This window comes from Serinus canaria, chromosome 12 (assembly GCF_022539315.1).
Source record: "Serinus canaria isolate serCan28SL12 chromosome 12, serCan2020, whole genome shotgun sequence".
Classification (NCBI taxonomy): Eukaryota; Metazoa; Chordata; class Aves; order Passeriformes; family Fringillidae; genus Serinus; species Serinus canaria.
Window position 1 is genome coordinate 11,044,671 of NC_066326.1, and position 16,352 is coordinate 11,061,022.

Sequence of the window (16,352 nt, forward strand, 5' to 3'; positions counted from 1 at the left end):
ACCTTGTTGAGGTCCATTTTAAATTAAGAGCAATGCAATGAGGAGGAAAATGAAGCTTCTGCAGGAAGGCCAGGCTGTGTCTGTTGCAGACTGAGTGGAGATGACTGCAGGCTGTGCTGGAGTGGGATGCTTGGAGCAGCAGGGATGCAAGGATGTACACAGTGGAACGCAACAGTGCCACAGCTGCCTACATCTACAGAAGCAGCTTGTAGGCCAGCACTGTGTGTCCCTGCACTGAGAGCCTCCTTTTGCACTACTTGCAGAGGGTAACAAGCTGAGAAAGCTCCCACGAGCCTGCCTAGCAGCACATCCCAGCAAGAACCGGCCTGTGCTTGGATCTAGTGACACCTCAGAGTGTCCCGACCCAGGCTGCTCAGTAAAGAAACAAGGTACCACAGCGATGGAGGGAGAAAAAGAGTTAAAATCTCTCTCAGAAGGACTGTTAGACTGTACTTCATCTCATATGGGCCAATGACACCACTGGATTTGCAGTGTTAGTAGTTTCAAAACCTCAAAGTTCCTCCTTCCCTGCCAGGAATAAATCGGTTCCGATCACCTGAGCTGTACCTGCCTGGGGCTGTGTAGGACATGGGGGTACAATCGTTAGAGCTGGAAGGCTCAGGCTCACCAGAAGGCCCCATGGGAAAGGCTCAGCTGCAGGCTGGATGGGAAGGAGTCAAAGCAGGAGAGAGAGCTAGCTGAGTGACAGTTGGAAGGGAGATTGTGATTGGCTGAAGGAACGCCGGACAGTGTAGGAGCAGGAAGCTGATTGGATGATAGGTTGTGCGGAGAGTGTAGGAGTGGGAAGCTGATTGGCTGAAGGAACTCTAGGACAGTGTAGGAACAGGAAGCTGATTGGCTGAAGGAACACACAGACCGTGCATGAGCAGAAAGCTGATTGGATGGTAGGATGCGTGGACAGCAGCACAGCAGCTGAGCCAGCCAATGGGTGCCTTCTTTCTGTTAAGTTCTGTTAGGTCTCGGTTTGGTTTCAGTTACGTCAGGTTAAAATGAAAGGCAAAAAAAGGGGCCAATTTTTACAATACAGTGTAAATGTCTCCTTCAAATGTAGAAGGGGGTCCGTGTCACTTTGTTCCCCACTGCTACAAATGGTGCCCAAACAGGGACCTACAAAGGCGGCACAGGGTGTGCGGTCTGCTCTGGTAGCAGCTCTCACTAGGTCATGGAACGGGCTGGGAAGGATCTGGCAAAAGTATCTAGGAAGAGTTTAGGAAAGAATTCAAGAGTTTGGGAAGGGACTTGGGCATTTAAAGGGCATGCACCTCACCGGGAGGTTGAGTAGACCAGTGACAATACAGCAATTAAAGAACAGAGGGCAATAATAAAGCAAAGCAGCTCATCCTCCCATCACACCCTAAGCTACCGAGAACCCAATCTGCACTGCTCACGTCCTTATACCCCATGAGTGGAAGAGCCTACTGAAATTATTCTAACAGCAATGTAGTTTGCAGTCTGGCTCAGATTATTGAGAACTGTGTGCAGCCCGGGCAGAAGCGCTGCAGGACAGAAATGCACCAGTCCCCCCTGTGCAGCTGACCAGAGAGGGGGCCTGTGCAGTGCCTGCAGCCCAGCAGGCTGCCCGTGTGGTGTATGAGGTATCATCACTCACCTAGCCCTGCAGGCCCTGCAGTGACTCCAGGGACAGGTATGGACCCCAACCTGCCTTTTGCTAAGATCTCACAGGGTCCAGCAGAGTTGTTAGTGCAGTTCCTGGACAGACTGCAAGCCATGCTCTCCCGACAGGTGGACAGTGGTGAGGGCAGAGCTGTCCTGTTGTGGCAGCTTGCAATTACAAACGCAAACGAAGATTGTAGAAAAGCGTTGCTGGCTGTTCATAACCCACACACTTGTGACAGGGCAGATATGGTTAGAGCATGCCAAAATGTGGGAACTATGCTTATAACCAAACACTCAGTTTGGTTTCAGTTATGTCAGGTCACAATTAAAGGTGTGAAAAGGGGCTGATTTTTACAGTAAAACAATCTCCTTTGGATGCACACAGGGGTCCGTGTGCCTTGTTCCCCACTGCTACTGGGCTGATCCTGAGAGAACAAGAGGGCTGAGCAAGGAGGGTTCTTCCAATTACTTTAATAGAAGGTTATCCCATCTTCTGGCAAATCTTTTAGAACTCCCTAAGCTATTTCAGGCTGAAGTTTCACCTTTAAAAGTGATGCAGACACTTCAGTTCCTACGTTGCACAGGAAACTGAAGCAGGAGCTGGGCTTTTAACTTAATTAGATGCCTTTGAAAGCCTCAAAATCCTAATTCCATAAGTAACTGGCAACTGACTGAATATGGAAAACTTCCAGAAAGGTACCCTGGCAGCTGGGAGCTACAGTGATACTTGAAACACATCTATGCACTGAATGTACAATTGTTACAGAGAACCATCTTTTAGAGACACTTACCTGTAAGCCTATATGAACATAAATTTCCTAAAAGAATTGGTTGTTCTCCAGTTTTAATTGGAGATTCCTAATGTTCTGCCTCAAGTCTGTATATTTTATCTGGACAGAATGAATGAAATTAATTCAAGAAATCACATCTGGATCAAAGCAAGAAAGTATTCCCTGAAACTGTGAGTGACCTTTTCAGCACAGATCTCCAGCCACAGACCAGTCTGACCACCAATAACTATTATTTGAATTGGCTTTTTAAACCAGCTGGGCACCTAACTAATCTTGATTTAGTCTGTGGATTTCATCACAATTTGTCACATATGACCATATCAGTAGTCTTAAGACAAAGTATCTAATTTATCCCCTATTATCCCCGAAAAAAATGAAAAAAATTAGGTTGGATTGACACAATTTGTTCTTGATAAATAGGTGCCATAATTGCTTTTATCACCTTGTTACCCTCTAAATCCTTATAATTCAATCACATAATAGTTTCTTCTGGCATCTTTCCAGGTGTCAGAATTAAGAGAATGATTCCTATTATCCTATAGATACTGGAACATCTATAATTCATTGGAAGCTTCCTTTATATATCTTATTATACCTGTTCCTTGTATCAAGATTAGCATTATTATTTGCCCTTTTTGAGCACTGTGGGATCTTTTGCACAGTTTAAAATCTTGATTTTAAATGCCAGCAAAGCCTTCATAATTGAACTCTGAGATTATAACATTATTATCATCTGGGTGCTGATTTCTGCCTCACTGGGGCTGTCAGCCAAATGTCATAATGCATACAATTAACAGATTTGCTTCTCAGCTTACTGATAACAAAGGAAGCACAAATAATTCATGGGCAGAGGCACTGGTTCTTTGATGTGGTTGAACTCTGATCCTTTCAGCACCTGAAGGGAGGCCAGCTGAAGGCAGGGCAGCCTCATTAAGGCAAAAAAAAAAGAGAAAAAAAAGCAGAGGGGGAAGAGGAGGATGCAGGAGGTGCCCCCGACGCTGGGTGCTGTGACCTCTACTGGGCCAGGTCCTGCAGCTCCCACCCTCCCACCATGACATGGAAACAGGAGATTCCTCAGGAAAAGACCCAAAAAAAATCTATGTCCCAGACAAAAAACACAGAGAAAATAATGTCTCTTATTACAGGGGTTTCTTTTCCCCCCCAGAGGTTGGGGGAAATTCCTGATGAGCTACTTCCATCTGGTATAGAGTCCCTTTGCACTGGGGCAGTTCAAAGAGCCTGCAGTGTAACTGAGAATTGAGGACAGCATTTATTTATAGTTTGATAGCCTCATAAAAGCTGGAGAGCTGAGCTCACAGCAGTCTGCTTATTTATGTTTTAAACTGCTCATGCAGCATGCTACTGCCTTGCAAAGTGTATGCTGGAGCTCCTGCATACCATTATATATGGCTCTTTGTAAGGTTCATGGCACAAAGGCAAAAAAGAAAAGGTGAAATTAGACTAACTAAATGGTTGGTATAAAAATTAAAGTAGCAGAGAGAACTGGAGAAAATTAATAGCCCAGCTGTCAAATAAGGTAACATCCAATAGAGGTTTGCACCTGAATCCATTTTTCACAGTAGAAGAAAAAAGTATCCCAAAATTCTGAGTGAGGCATTAACTCTGATTTCAGCTCCTGGTGACATTATAAAAAATTTGAACCTTGCACTGAAAGTTTTATAGTGAAAACTCAGCCTCTGACAAAATCTCAGAGCAGTGTCTCACTGCAAATTATATTTGTATCATGCTTATCCTCTCTTTTACTATCAATGTGCCATCTTTTCCCCTCTGTAACCCAGAGGGAAATCAAAGCAGCACTGTTCCATTATTACCCTTTAACAGTCTTTCCAGTGATATAAAGGAGAATATTAATATCCTTCCAATGACCCCACCTAAACACTGCTAAAAGCTAGGAGGGAAGTGACAACTTTGCACCTAAAGCACAGGGATGAATTTCTGAAGTTAATGAAAGGATTTCACCCCTGGGTTTTAATCCTGTTTTCTTTTTAACCTTTTAGCTTCAGTTTCCTCAGCTGTAGAATGGAGAAAGCAGACTCACATGCAAGTCAACAGCATGATTTTGTTGAGTACAGTTCAGTCAGGAGCTGGCTGTGCTCTCAAAGCACAGAGATAAAGAAGGTGTGTTCTGGCAAGAAGAAGTGAATATTGTGCTCTCACAAGAGTGAGGTAACCACACTCTTCCTGCAGCTCTGCCTGGGGAAGCAGCATGGCTCTGCAGAGCTTGGGGGGCTGCAGTGACCCCCCTGGAAGGGGCAGACTCTGCCAGGGTGAGGTGTGGTGGGCATGGAGCAGGTCCAGGAGAAGGGGCCCAGCCCACCTGGCTGTGGGCAGTCCTGCTGCTGCTCCTGGGGAGGGCATCCAGAGCAGAGCCAGCAGCTTCGGGGTGGCAGAGGAGCCCAGGTGCCCTGGCTGCAGATGGACACTGCCCTTCACTGCCTGGGCACTGCCTGTGGGACTTGTTCATCAGATTATTAATACCTCAAGTAGCACATTGATGGCACGAGCTGTGTTTTTCCTCAACAATGCTGTTGCTGAGGCCCTGCTGAGGAAAGAGCAGAGGAGATGGCTGCCAGAGTGTTGTGCCAGATGTGCTGATCGCTGCTATGAACACTTTAAAATTCACAAATCTAATGAACAGTGTAATCACTGGTGAATGGTTGCTCTTAAGAAAGCTAAATTAACAGAAAACTTAAAGGTGACCAGCAAAGGAAATGAAATCATAACTCAGTGCTACAGAGAGCTTCTTCCTGATCTGTACAAAAGTCAGGGGGAAATGAAGATGATTAATTATCTCACTTGTTCTTTACATTAAAAATACACATTTTGACCATTATGGAAAAGCTGGGGGATGCATGAAGTTTTGACATCATAAAAGAGAAAGGAGAGAAGTTGATAGTTTCGGAGGAAAAGTCATGATTAGTCAGAATGTGAAACAGGATTGGGGCTTGTGGGTGCTTACTAACACTTTCAAACAGCTGGAGATGAAAAACCTAGTTCAGGACGCTACAGCTCATCTTCTTTAAGAGGTCTGTGCTTATGTTCTTTGAGATGGGAAGAACAGTTTCTGAGCTGCAGGGAGGTTCCTTTATCAAAATGCAGTGAAGATCAAATATTACAAAGTTAGGAAATAGCACAGGGGGAAAACAATAAATGGCCTAATTATCATGTAGGATAAAAAAAAAAGAACAATTATTATCTCATGAAAGGCTTTTACTGACTGTAAAGACTGCTCCAGAGGTAGTCAATGCAGAATTAAGACCCATGTTTTCTCAAATGCAGTATTTAATTTCAAAGGAGACAGAAAAAAAAATCTAGATTTTGAAATACCATCTTCTCTTTTTTGTACTAAACTTGCTGTTTTGATTGAATTTTAAAGGTATCACAAGAAGAGCTCAGAGCCTGGCCCACATCCAGATGTTAATGTTTAGTCTTCCAAATTCATTTTTTAAATCTGGTAATAACCCAGTTTCATTTCTTAAATTTGTTGCTTCTGGTTCCGTATTTGGAATATGGAAATACTCAATCAAATCAAGGAAATGCCAATCTTCAAGCATGCTTGGCTTTTAAATTAGCACTCAAAGTGAGGAATCTACCTAACTGTAGAATGAGGACTAGTTCCAAAAACAACTGAACAGCTAAAAGAGTAGGTTTGAGTTTGGTGATATAGCTGTACATTTCCTTTCCACCTGGAAAATAACTGTAATATTTTTAAAGATCTATCTATCTAAATCTGTAGAAAAATCTGGACTGTTTGTAAAAATACCTTTAGAGGAATTTCAAAGAATTTCATACACTCATTTTTTTATGTTGATACATATTTCTTTAGTGAAACTAAGACTTCTCTTTGTGCTGCCAGGGTTTGAGAAAACCAATTCAATCTGTGATACAAGCCCTTGATCCTGCAAGTATTTAAGCTGCTGAGGAATGTCACTGATTTGAACAGTCTCATTAAGCACTTTGTACCATGTTTACAATGTGTTTCAAACATGGTTATACCACAGCTTTAGGACTTGTTCGTGTAACTGGTGACTCATGACACGAGTCCTTAATGCATTTCTAAAACAGAACTGTCTCATTACCATATTACAGCCAAAAACTGGGATAAGGGCTGGTATCCCTCAAGTGATGGTAAATGTCATTCTCCCACTGAAATTCTACACCTGTACCTCACATTCTGCAGAAAGACAGAGATTCACTAAAGGATCTGCCTTCAAAAAAAAAAAAAACAACCCCAGAAACCAAACTAAACCAACCCCCCCCCAAAAAAAAAAACCAACAAAACCCAAACAGAAATGAGACAACAAATTTCCCTTTTACCCCCCCTTAAATAAAACTGGAGGGAGCATGTTAATAATTACAATTGAATTTAAAATGTCCCTTGAGCTTACAGTGAGTGGAACCAAAACTGTGACTCTGCAGCACATAAACATCCTGCTGAGAAGAAGGAGGACAGCTTGAAGGCTGGCCTCTATTTACTGAATTTATTTCCTCTATTTACTTTACATATTCCACAGGAATCCAGTAGCAACTCTGTAGAAACCAGTGACCTATGCTTTGGTGTGAGAGAGAAAAGAATGTGGCCAGTCAGACCAAGTTGCTTCCTGCCACTTCACTACCAGTCTTTGGGGGTAAATCTGCCTCTACCCACAACACTACTTTGACTCTCTCAGCTCAATTTTTATAGGCTCTGCAGCAGGATCAAGGAAAAGAGGGAGAAGGCAGTTGAAAAAGGCTGCTTTGAAGGGAAGATTGTAATTATCTTTAAATAATCACAGAACTTAGGGGTAGGTATTGAATACTGAAGATCATTTGAAGTGTTGATTTTTCTTATATTTTGTCTTGGAGGTCTTGCACCTGAGATCTCCCCATAATTTTGCACGATTTTCATGCATTACTGATTCATATCACACCATACAGATTATTAACTTTAGGTAATTACAGCAAGATTCATTTGCCCAATAGTTTGTTCTTATTGGACAATATTATGCTTCTATCTCCAGAAACATTCCCAATGAAGACCTTTAGTTCTGAGGATATTTGAAGAGGGGAAGTTTGGAGAGCCACCATGGATCGCAGGGCTGAGGAGAAGCGAAAGCAGCGCCACAGCTTGGCTCTACTGGAGCAAGTCAAGAGCATGAAGGAATCGACACAGATCATCGATGTGGTGCTGGTTGCAGAAGGCGAGAGGTTCCCCTGCCATAAGGTGGTGCTGGCTGCCTTCAGTGCCTATTTCAGAGCCATGTTCACGTGTGGCCTGGCAGAGTGCAGGCAGAGGGAAGTGGTGCTGCAGGACGTGTCAGCCGAGAGCGTGTCCGTGATCCTGCACTACGTGTACAGCGCCGAGCTGCGCCTCACCAGCCTCAACGTGCAGACCGTCGCCCTCGCTGCCTACTTCCTGCAGATGGAAGAGGTTTGCAACATGTGTCAGAAGTACATGATGGACCACATGGATGCTTCCAACTGCGTGGGCATCTATTACTTTGCAAACCACATCGGGGCGGATGATTTATGTGACCAAGCGAGGAAATACGTGTATCAGCATTTTGCTGAGGTGAGCTTGCAGGAAGAAATACTAGAGATTGAATTCCAGCAGCTGCTGACTCTCATCAAATCAGATGATCTGAATATTTCCAGGGAGGAGAGCATTCTGGACCTCGTCCTTAGATGGGTCAAGCACAGCAGAGAGTCACGTTCAGAACACCTTGTCGAGCTCCTCAAGCAAGTGAGGCTGGTACTCGTCAGCCCCTCTTTTCTTGTGGAAGCCCGGAAGAGGAACACAATGATTCTGTGCAATTCAGAATGCAGTGATATGTTTGAGGAAGCACTGAAAACCATCCAGCTGTCCAGGCACCCTTCCCTCAGCCTGCGATACGGCATGGAGACTACGGATCTCCTGCTCTGCATCGGCAACAACTACCTCGGCATCAGGTCCAGGCACGGCAGCTATGCAGATGCCAGCTTTTGTTTCGCTCCTGCGACACGAAAGACCTACTTCATTTCCTCCCCGAAGTATGGAGAGGGCTTGGGATGTGTTTGCACTGGTGTTGTCACTGAGAAAAATGATATCATTGTGGCAGGCGAGGCAAGTGCCGTCAAAATGTCTAGACAAAGGACCAGGAGCATTGAAATTTATAGGTGTGTACCCTCTGTCAGAAATCCCCTAATTATTGAAAACTTTTAAATCTAAATAATGTCCCTGGAGACAAAAAATGAGCTTTACACAAAGCATTTCTTACTTGATTTCTTTTTTCTTTGAGATTTTTACTACGCAGATCAATTTGTCACAATTTATTTTCACAGCTCTGAGATATACATACAACCAAACTCTTCGGAAAGAATGAGGAGTTACTCCTTTAGTATCTCTGAGTAAATGAGCTCCATTTGATCAAGGCATGTAGATTTTATATTCCCTTTACCCAAATCTCAGTGTTTTCCTTGGATATTTCTTTTCTAGGTCATTAGCAGGGGGAAATGAGCCAAGCAACACGGAGAAAACATGCTTCTCTGTTGATGTTGATGATAATGCTTCATAGATTAAATATAAGATTGGTAGCTCAAAAACCTCATTCTGTTTTTACTCATATCCTTTCAGACGCACACATTTTCAAGAAAACCAGACATTTCCTGGATTAAAGATTAAATTTTAAAATGGTGACAGCATTTTCAAATGCAAATGCCTAAATTTGAGGAAATTAATTCACAATGAGGCAGGTGAAGTGACTTTCTTTTCAGCAGTGTTGAGTTCTCACTGCTCCCACTAATTTCAGCAGAAACTGATTGAGCAGCACATGTAGAAATAAGTGTCTTCTTATCTTAATTAGGGTAAAATATCTTTGAAAGGATTCCTCATGCTAAACATGCTTGATCTTGCCAACATTGGGCTCAATTTCATAACTTCTCTGTGAAGGAGAGAGCTCCTCTTGTCGTTATACTGAGTAAACACTGACAATTAAAGGGGGTGACATTTCCAAACAGGCTGATGGGACATGGGTGCAGCAGGGCATTTACAACTGTGGGTTTTCCTACAGATACCACCAGCGAGGAAACCACTTTTGGCACAGCCTGTGCACCACTCAGCTCCGTGAGCTCTACGCACTGGGCACCGCCCACAATGACCTCTACGTAATAGGAGGGCAAATGAAAGTGAAAAATCAGTATCTGGTCACAAACTGTGTGGAGAAGTATTCCATGGAGCAAGGCACCTGGAGAAGCACAGCACCCCTGCCAGTGCCACTGGCCTGCCACGTGGTGGTGACAGTGAAGGACAAGCTGTACGTGCTGGGTGGATGGACACCACAGGTTGAGAATTGTGCCCATTTACTTTGCTTTGTGCACTAACAGCAACTGTTGTGTAATTTTAGAGCTTCTTGCATGGGAAATCACATCAGTGATAACAGAAGAATAAGTTGCTCACATTCCTCTGATTAAAAATATTCTGTAGGAAAACCAGACAGGGTGAAGAAGAATAATATCCATCTATGCCATCCTCACTGTAAATACCAACTTCAGGAGGGGCAGTTTTTATTCACAGAGATGTGGACAGTGGGTAAGAGTTTAAAATACATCTCCTTTGTCATTATAGGTTCCATCCTTTCTGTTCCTTATTTATTGTCCTCTTAGTTTTTCTAGGTATAATAAATAATGGCATTTAATCATACAGGGACCCTTAACTGTGCCCTGTCTTCAAAAAGTGTGTACACAGGTACCCTGCAGGGACAGATTTCTATATGACATTTAAAGTTCACCTTGATTTCTCAGGAAGCTTTCTTGGTTAACTAAAGTTAAATCATTTGATTTTCATTAAATTACATTTTAAAGGAAAAGTCAAAGCATTCTCTGGGAAACAGAGTCCTTTATCCAATCCATTAATCTATTTCTGTTGCATTGCTTGGCCATGTAAAGTTTTTACAGGGATTTTCAGCAGGGCCACAGATACTTGTTCAGTAGTACAGAGATTATACAGAACTATGCCACAAGGAAGATGGATGTCAAGGGCACTGCTCACTCTCTCCAGTTGCTCCCAGTGCAAAATATCTTTTTTTAAGAGTCTAGCCCATTTTTATTTATTGCTTGGTGAATTTCAAATTTGAGTGCTCAGGAAAAAGCCCCACATTCACTTGACAATGAAGTGGAGCATCTGTAATGCTCGTTGCAATATGTTCAGCCTGTCATCACAACTCAGTGGTTTCTGTCCTCTTGAAATAAATTACTGTTTAAAGTATTTAAAAGTGAGATGCATTCAGCTAACAAGACTTCCACCTCTGAATATTTTGAGGGCGGGAGTCCCCAAGGAGGCAACAGAAAGATCAGAGAGTATTTCTGATACAGAAACAACTGTGCAAGGGTATCTCATTTGTGAAGAACTAAAATACGAAAACACTTAATGTAGAAACAATCTGTCTGTAAAAAAAACTTGAACTGAAAGATATTCATATAACAAAGATAGATGTTGAAGTCAGACAACCAGCTTTGTTAAGCTTTTTTCCAGAACGAATTGTGAGAGGGAAAAGTGGCTTAGAGGCACAAGTCAGGAATATTGAGCCAAGAATACTTTTTTAAAAACCCATCTAAAGTGGATACCTCTCTACCAGTAACAATGCAATGGTGTCTGAGTTTATATAGAAATAGATCTGAGATGAGCAGATTAACAGCAATTGACCAAAACCCACAGCTTGGTAAGATTCTGGTGTACCTGCACAAATGAGAATAAATTAGCTAAAGTACTCAAAAAAAGTGCTTTGAGACCAGCACGAAGAGTGCTGAATTCTTCTGGTACCATCTATCTTCCCCCTGTCAGATGCAGTGATTGCATATGTGGGGTTACCACAGCTGCACTGGGAAAGCAAATGAGCTGGCCAAGCCAGGGGCTGTCCCTGTGCTGGATGGAGCAGCACTGAATGTTCTGTCAATCCTGAACAAACACTAACAACAGCATTGACAGAGTGCCCTAAATGCATGTGTCCATTACAGGACAGAGAAAAATACCCTTCCCACTCAGGCTTTGTAATTGAAATAAGACAAGACAAAGTCAAGCCAGGACATAAAATAACAGCTTAGAAGGGCAAGGACTCGCTCACAGCAGCTCTGCTCTGCTCAGCATCGGGCTGGCCCCTGATGCCAGCACAGTCAAAACCCAAAGTGACTCCAGCCTTGCTAACTGGGGGCTGCTAAAATGGAAGAAAGTGTTTGGTGGGGCTGAGAGTAAGATTTCAGACCCCTGAGACACAGAGAAGGGCTACTGGAAGTTATGTTTTCTGTACACAGAGAGAACAGGGTGCACTCCAAGGAGAACCTTACCACAAAAATGAGGTTGGATGTGAATTTACAGCATGTCAAGTGGTGTCTTCTCATAAGTACATGTTTAGTCTGTGCTGAAAATACTCAGCTTCCAAATACCCCTCTTTCAGTGAATAAATTAGCGTTTCACACTTACCACGGAGAAAGAACATGCCCCGGGCACTTACAGGGAATAACCAAGGGGCTTTATATTTACTCTCTAGTTTGCCTCCTACTATCTTATCCATGGCATTAGTGTTGGAAAGGTCTTTTGGGAAAGAAAAATAACAAGAAAACAAGGACACATGTAACGCCATCACAAGTAAGCAAAGTATTTCTCTCCTTCTCACTCTCTCTATGTGAAAACTTTCATCCCAAAATATTTCAGAATCCTCCCTCCACATCCCACTGCTAACATTCAAGGGTGTCATACTCAGAAAACAGCATCTGAATTCCCTACATTGTATAAGCCAGGCAGAGAAAGGGGAAGAAGATTAGAAAGAACAAGAGGAGTAGGAGTGAGTATAAGAAGTGTTATGGCAGCAAAGACATGGTGAGGGGGTTAGGAGCTTATTATGAAAACTATTGAAGTTACAGCTGTTGAACAACAACATTATAGTGGTTAGGCTGGCTAAATAAGCATGCAAATGTTTATTAGGAGGAGATATAGAAATATATATAAATAAATATACACACATATATACATATACATATACATGTACATATACATGTACATATACATGTACATGTGACTAAGAAAGGCCACCAAAGTACCTGACTGAGACTTATGGTACAGTCTGAGTAATAGTGGAAAGAGATTTCAACGCTTATCAGGAAAAAAAAGACAGACTGGTTTTCCCTCATTATTATTAGGACTGCACAGCAGCCTTGTTGAAGGGGGTATGACCTTCCAGAGCTGGGAACCTTAACCCTAACCCTAATCCTGAATGTATTGTTAGGACCCAAATTCTTGACTCTATTGCTGCAGGATATAGATATCCACTTATTCCTTTGCTTCTGCAGCAGAGTCCCAGGCACCAGCCATGGGTGCTGGTAAACCCTGGGGAGTACAATCTCCCCCAGCTGTAATTGATGTGTTTGTGCTATTTATCTGCCGAGCTGTCTGCTGTGATTAACTGCCTGCAGGCATGTGTGGAGGGCTCCAAATGTTGTGTTATTACATGGCTGTCATATTTCATGCAGATGGATCTGCCTGACGAGGAGCCGGATCGATTGAGTAACAGAACGTTTCGCTACGACCCGGGCCAAGACAAATGGGTGGAGAGAGCCCCAATGAAGTTCTCCAAGTACCGCTTCAGCACAGCCGTAGTCAATGGGGAGATTTATGTCTTGGGTAAGAGGAAACAGATTCTTAACAGATAGCACCATGACTTTTTCTTCTTTCCAGCAATTTGCCTTTGTGAAGTGAAATATCTCACCCTTTGTTACGTACCGTAGGGCCAAGTGCCTCGTACTAAATGGGGAGTAATGTCTAGAATAACTCCTGCTTGTCTAGAATAACTCCCAAACTGCAGAAAATGTATCTAGTGAGATATTAGGAAGTTCTAAGCTTAGTAATGGAGCTCTGTGCATTGTGTTTTCAGGCTTACAAGCAGGTATTGTATTTGAAATAAGAAAGCATTGTTTTAACCAAAGATACCTGTGCTTATAGTGCTTAGATAGAACCACTGTCAATATGATTCTACTTTGTGTGATTGGTCAAAAAACTTATAAAGTGAGTTGTAACATTAAGTTCTTGGTCTGCTGCCTGGGATGTGAGCTGCTGTCATCTTCCCATTGTCATAACCATGTCATGAGACTGATGCTGGAAAATGAAACAGCTCAAGGCAGGTTCCAGAGCAGTCCCGTCCCGTTTGTGATTTGTACATAGATCATGGCTGGTGACAAATGGGGACTATTTTTATGAAGTTATTTGTTCCCCACATTATTCTTACTTCTGTAGTTTATGTGGATTAAATTATGTGAATGTGTAGTGTTCTGGATTCGTGCAACAGATATTTTCTTTGGGGTGTCAGTGTGTGGCATAAATAATAATGACTTTTAAAAGGTGAGTAGAGAAGCCTTGAAGCACCATTTCACAGGTGAGCAGTGAAATGCTAAGGAATATATGCAGCATCCTGAAGGAAAGGCATAAGGATAAAGAAAATTTTCATTTCCCAAAACTAACATCATGACTGTCTCCTGACAAAACAGTGAATACTTCTATTCCACCTATCTCAACACAGTGCATTTTTATATTTCATATAGAAATTCTATATTTTATATAAAAATAAATATTTATTTTTGTCAGTTTTTGATTGAATCCTTTCAGGTTTTTGTTTCAAAACATGAAACTTTGGTACTTTGACCAAAAGTTTTACAATTTGTGCAAATGAGTTCAATAATCTCCTATCTACCCCAAAATCTTTTGCTCCCAAACCTTATTGTAGATAGAGATATGACTGGAAAATTCTTGGGGAAGGAAGGAAGAAAGTTCATCCAGTGAATCTGCAGGTGGGCTGTGAGTGATTCATGCCCTTCCATGCTCCCATGGTCTCATGGGCAGCTTTAGGCATGAAGAAAGCAGCAATTCTATCAGCACCTCAGGACATTTCAATCCCCTCTGCTTCAAACTGCTCCTGCTTACAAGCTGATCAAAGTGAACACAAGAATACAGAGTTATCAGCTTAATATACCTCCCATCTCAGGGTGTTCTGGCTTTGTCTGGGTTGTTACACACCAGGGAAAAAGCAGTTTGTTCCTGGCTCATAATACAGAAAGGGAGGTATGCAGGAAAGGTGTCTTTGAAGCAGAAGAGGCAAGTGGCTTTAATGGTGCATTTGTCTTCTTTTAGAGAAACTTCTTTCTCTTAAATGATTTGAGAGAGGCCCATTGGCACAACCAGGAGGAAGGGTGAAAGAAGCTCATATGGAAAAGTGAGTTTGAAAACAGCAAGTTGGGTTATTATTGTCAAAGGTTAGTGATAGAGAATGTCAGTGTGCTGTTCAATAATGAGTGCTGGCTGCCCAGGTTGAAAGGTGCTTTGAAAACATGGAGACTTTGAGCTTTGTAAAAGGTTAAATGTGTATAATTATTTATACTGACACTGATGCTCCAATGGGGCAGCAGAAGCAGCTGGAATAGCTGGGAAGAGAACAGCAGCATTCATGTGTCTCACTAAGAAGTGCTCCCAGATCAAGACCTCGAAGGCTGTGATGACACAGGGAGTCAGGGAGCAAAAAAAAGCAGCTGCCTTGGGATGCATGTGATAAAACAAATTGACAGTCTTCTTCCCAGCAAGCCTGACACTGGCACAGGGAAAAGGACTGGCTAATGGGGAAAACTGCATCCATTTTCTTCCCTTAAAATCTCACAAAGCAAGAAGCATATGTGAGTGATTACAGTAATAAAATGTACAGCTTGAACACAAAACACAGCCTTAAATCCAAAAAATGCCTGTTTAAATAGCATTGAGGAAAGTTCATGGTCTCATGGACTTTCAGAAGCATTTTGCTAATTAAAATATAAAAAGCCTTGGTTTTGTACGTGAAGCAGCCAATGCTGCAGTATTCAGGGAGGTGAACACTAGCTTGAATTCTTTCTTACCTGCTGGCCAATACCAATAATTCTCTGTGTGTGGGAGAGAAAACCTTTGCTACAATCTGATCTGCACGTGGGTGGTAACAGGGTTTTGCCCTGTTTCCATCGTTTTGCTGGTTCACACACCTTCCCATGGCAGTCTTTATTGGAGCCCATTCCTAAGGGAACCAATGCACTTAATGCTCAGGTGAACAGTTTGCTGCATTGGACCCTTCACTCTTGCCACTGAGTCTAGCTAAACATTCATAAAGGCACTGTTTGTTCTCAGTTCCAACAGTGTAAATCTGGGGTAATTTCACTGTAATGGACAAACTTGCTTATGATTTATACCAAGGGTAACTAAGCTCACACACTGCTCCAAGGAGCAGATTTTTGAGGAAGATTGGGTTATTTTTATTATTACATTTCTGAGCCTGCCTCCCTTCTGATGCTCTGCCCACTCAAGGTGTAACTGCAGCAAGTGCAGACACAGATCAGTTACCCTCAGGTAGCAGGGATATCTGTTGCAGAGAAGACATTTTGACCTAGGTCTGGGCTGCTTCCACAACCTCCTCACTGCCAGTTTTCACAAACCTTGTAAGAGCTTTAACATCCATAAATCTGCAAAATTTAGTTGAAACTGGCCAACAGGCACAAAAGCTATGTAAGGTAGAGAAAATAATGTAAATATAGATAGAGACCACACATATGCATAAGTCTTGTTTTCTTGGGAAATCAAATAATATTACAACTATTTTTTTAATTGAAAGACAAGTCTGAGCCAAAAATGATTGGTCAACAAATCCTGCCTTTGAATATGCTGATTTAAATCCACCTGCAAGAGTATTGGTGGAAACAGAGATTTATCTGTTAAAATTAAGAAGGCAAAGTGGTTGCTACATGTTAACCATCACAGTCTGAAAACTCTGTGGAGAGATTAAAGCATCTTCCAAGACCTCTCAAAGTGATGAAGCAATTTCCAAATGAAGTCTGGCTGAAAACAGTGATGCAGACATGATGCTGGCCTCTTACTCTGCAGACACAGCA

The 16,352-nt window shown here is 42.4% G+C and overlaps 2 protein-coding genes across 3 annotated transcripts in view; one reads left to right on the top strand and one right to left on the bottom strand.

Moving 5' to 3' along the window:
- The window catches only part of MGLL (monoglyceride lipase), a 101,358-nt gene that overhangs the window by 77,527 nt on the left and 7,479 nt on the right, over positions 1-16,352 (bottom strand). The window lies entirely within an intron of this gene.
- The window catches only part of KBTBD12 (kelch repeat and BTB domain containing 12), a 40,780-nt gene that overhangs the window by 1,955 nt on the left and 22,473 nt on the right, over positions 1-16,352 (top strand). The window contains exons 2-4 of the mRNA XM_009091092.4: positions 7,451-8,585; positions 9,479-9,749; positions 12,930-13,080. Coding sequence (XP_009089340.2) covers positions 7,516-8,585; positions 9,479-9,749; positions 12,930-13,080 — 1,492 coding nt within the window. The 5' untranslated portion in view covers positions 7,451-7,515. The remainder of the gene's footprint in view (positions 1-7,450; positions 8,586-9,478; positions 9,750-12,929; positions 13,081-16,352) is intronic.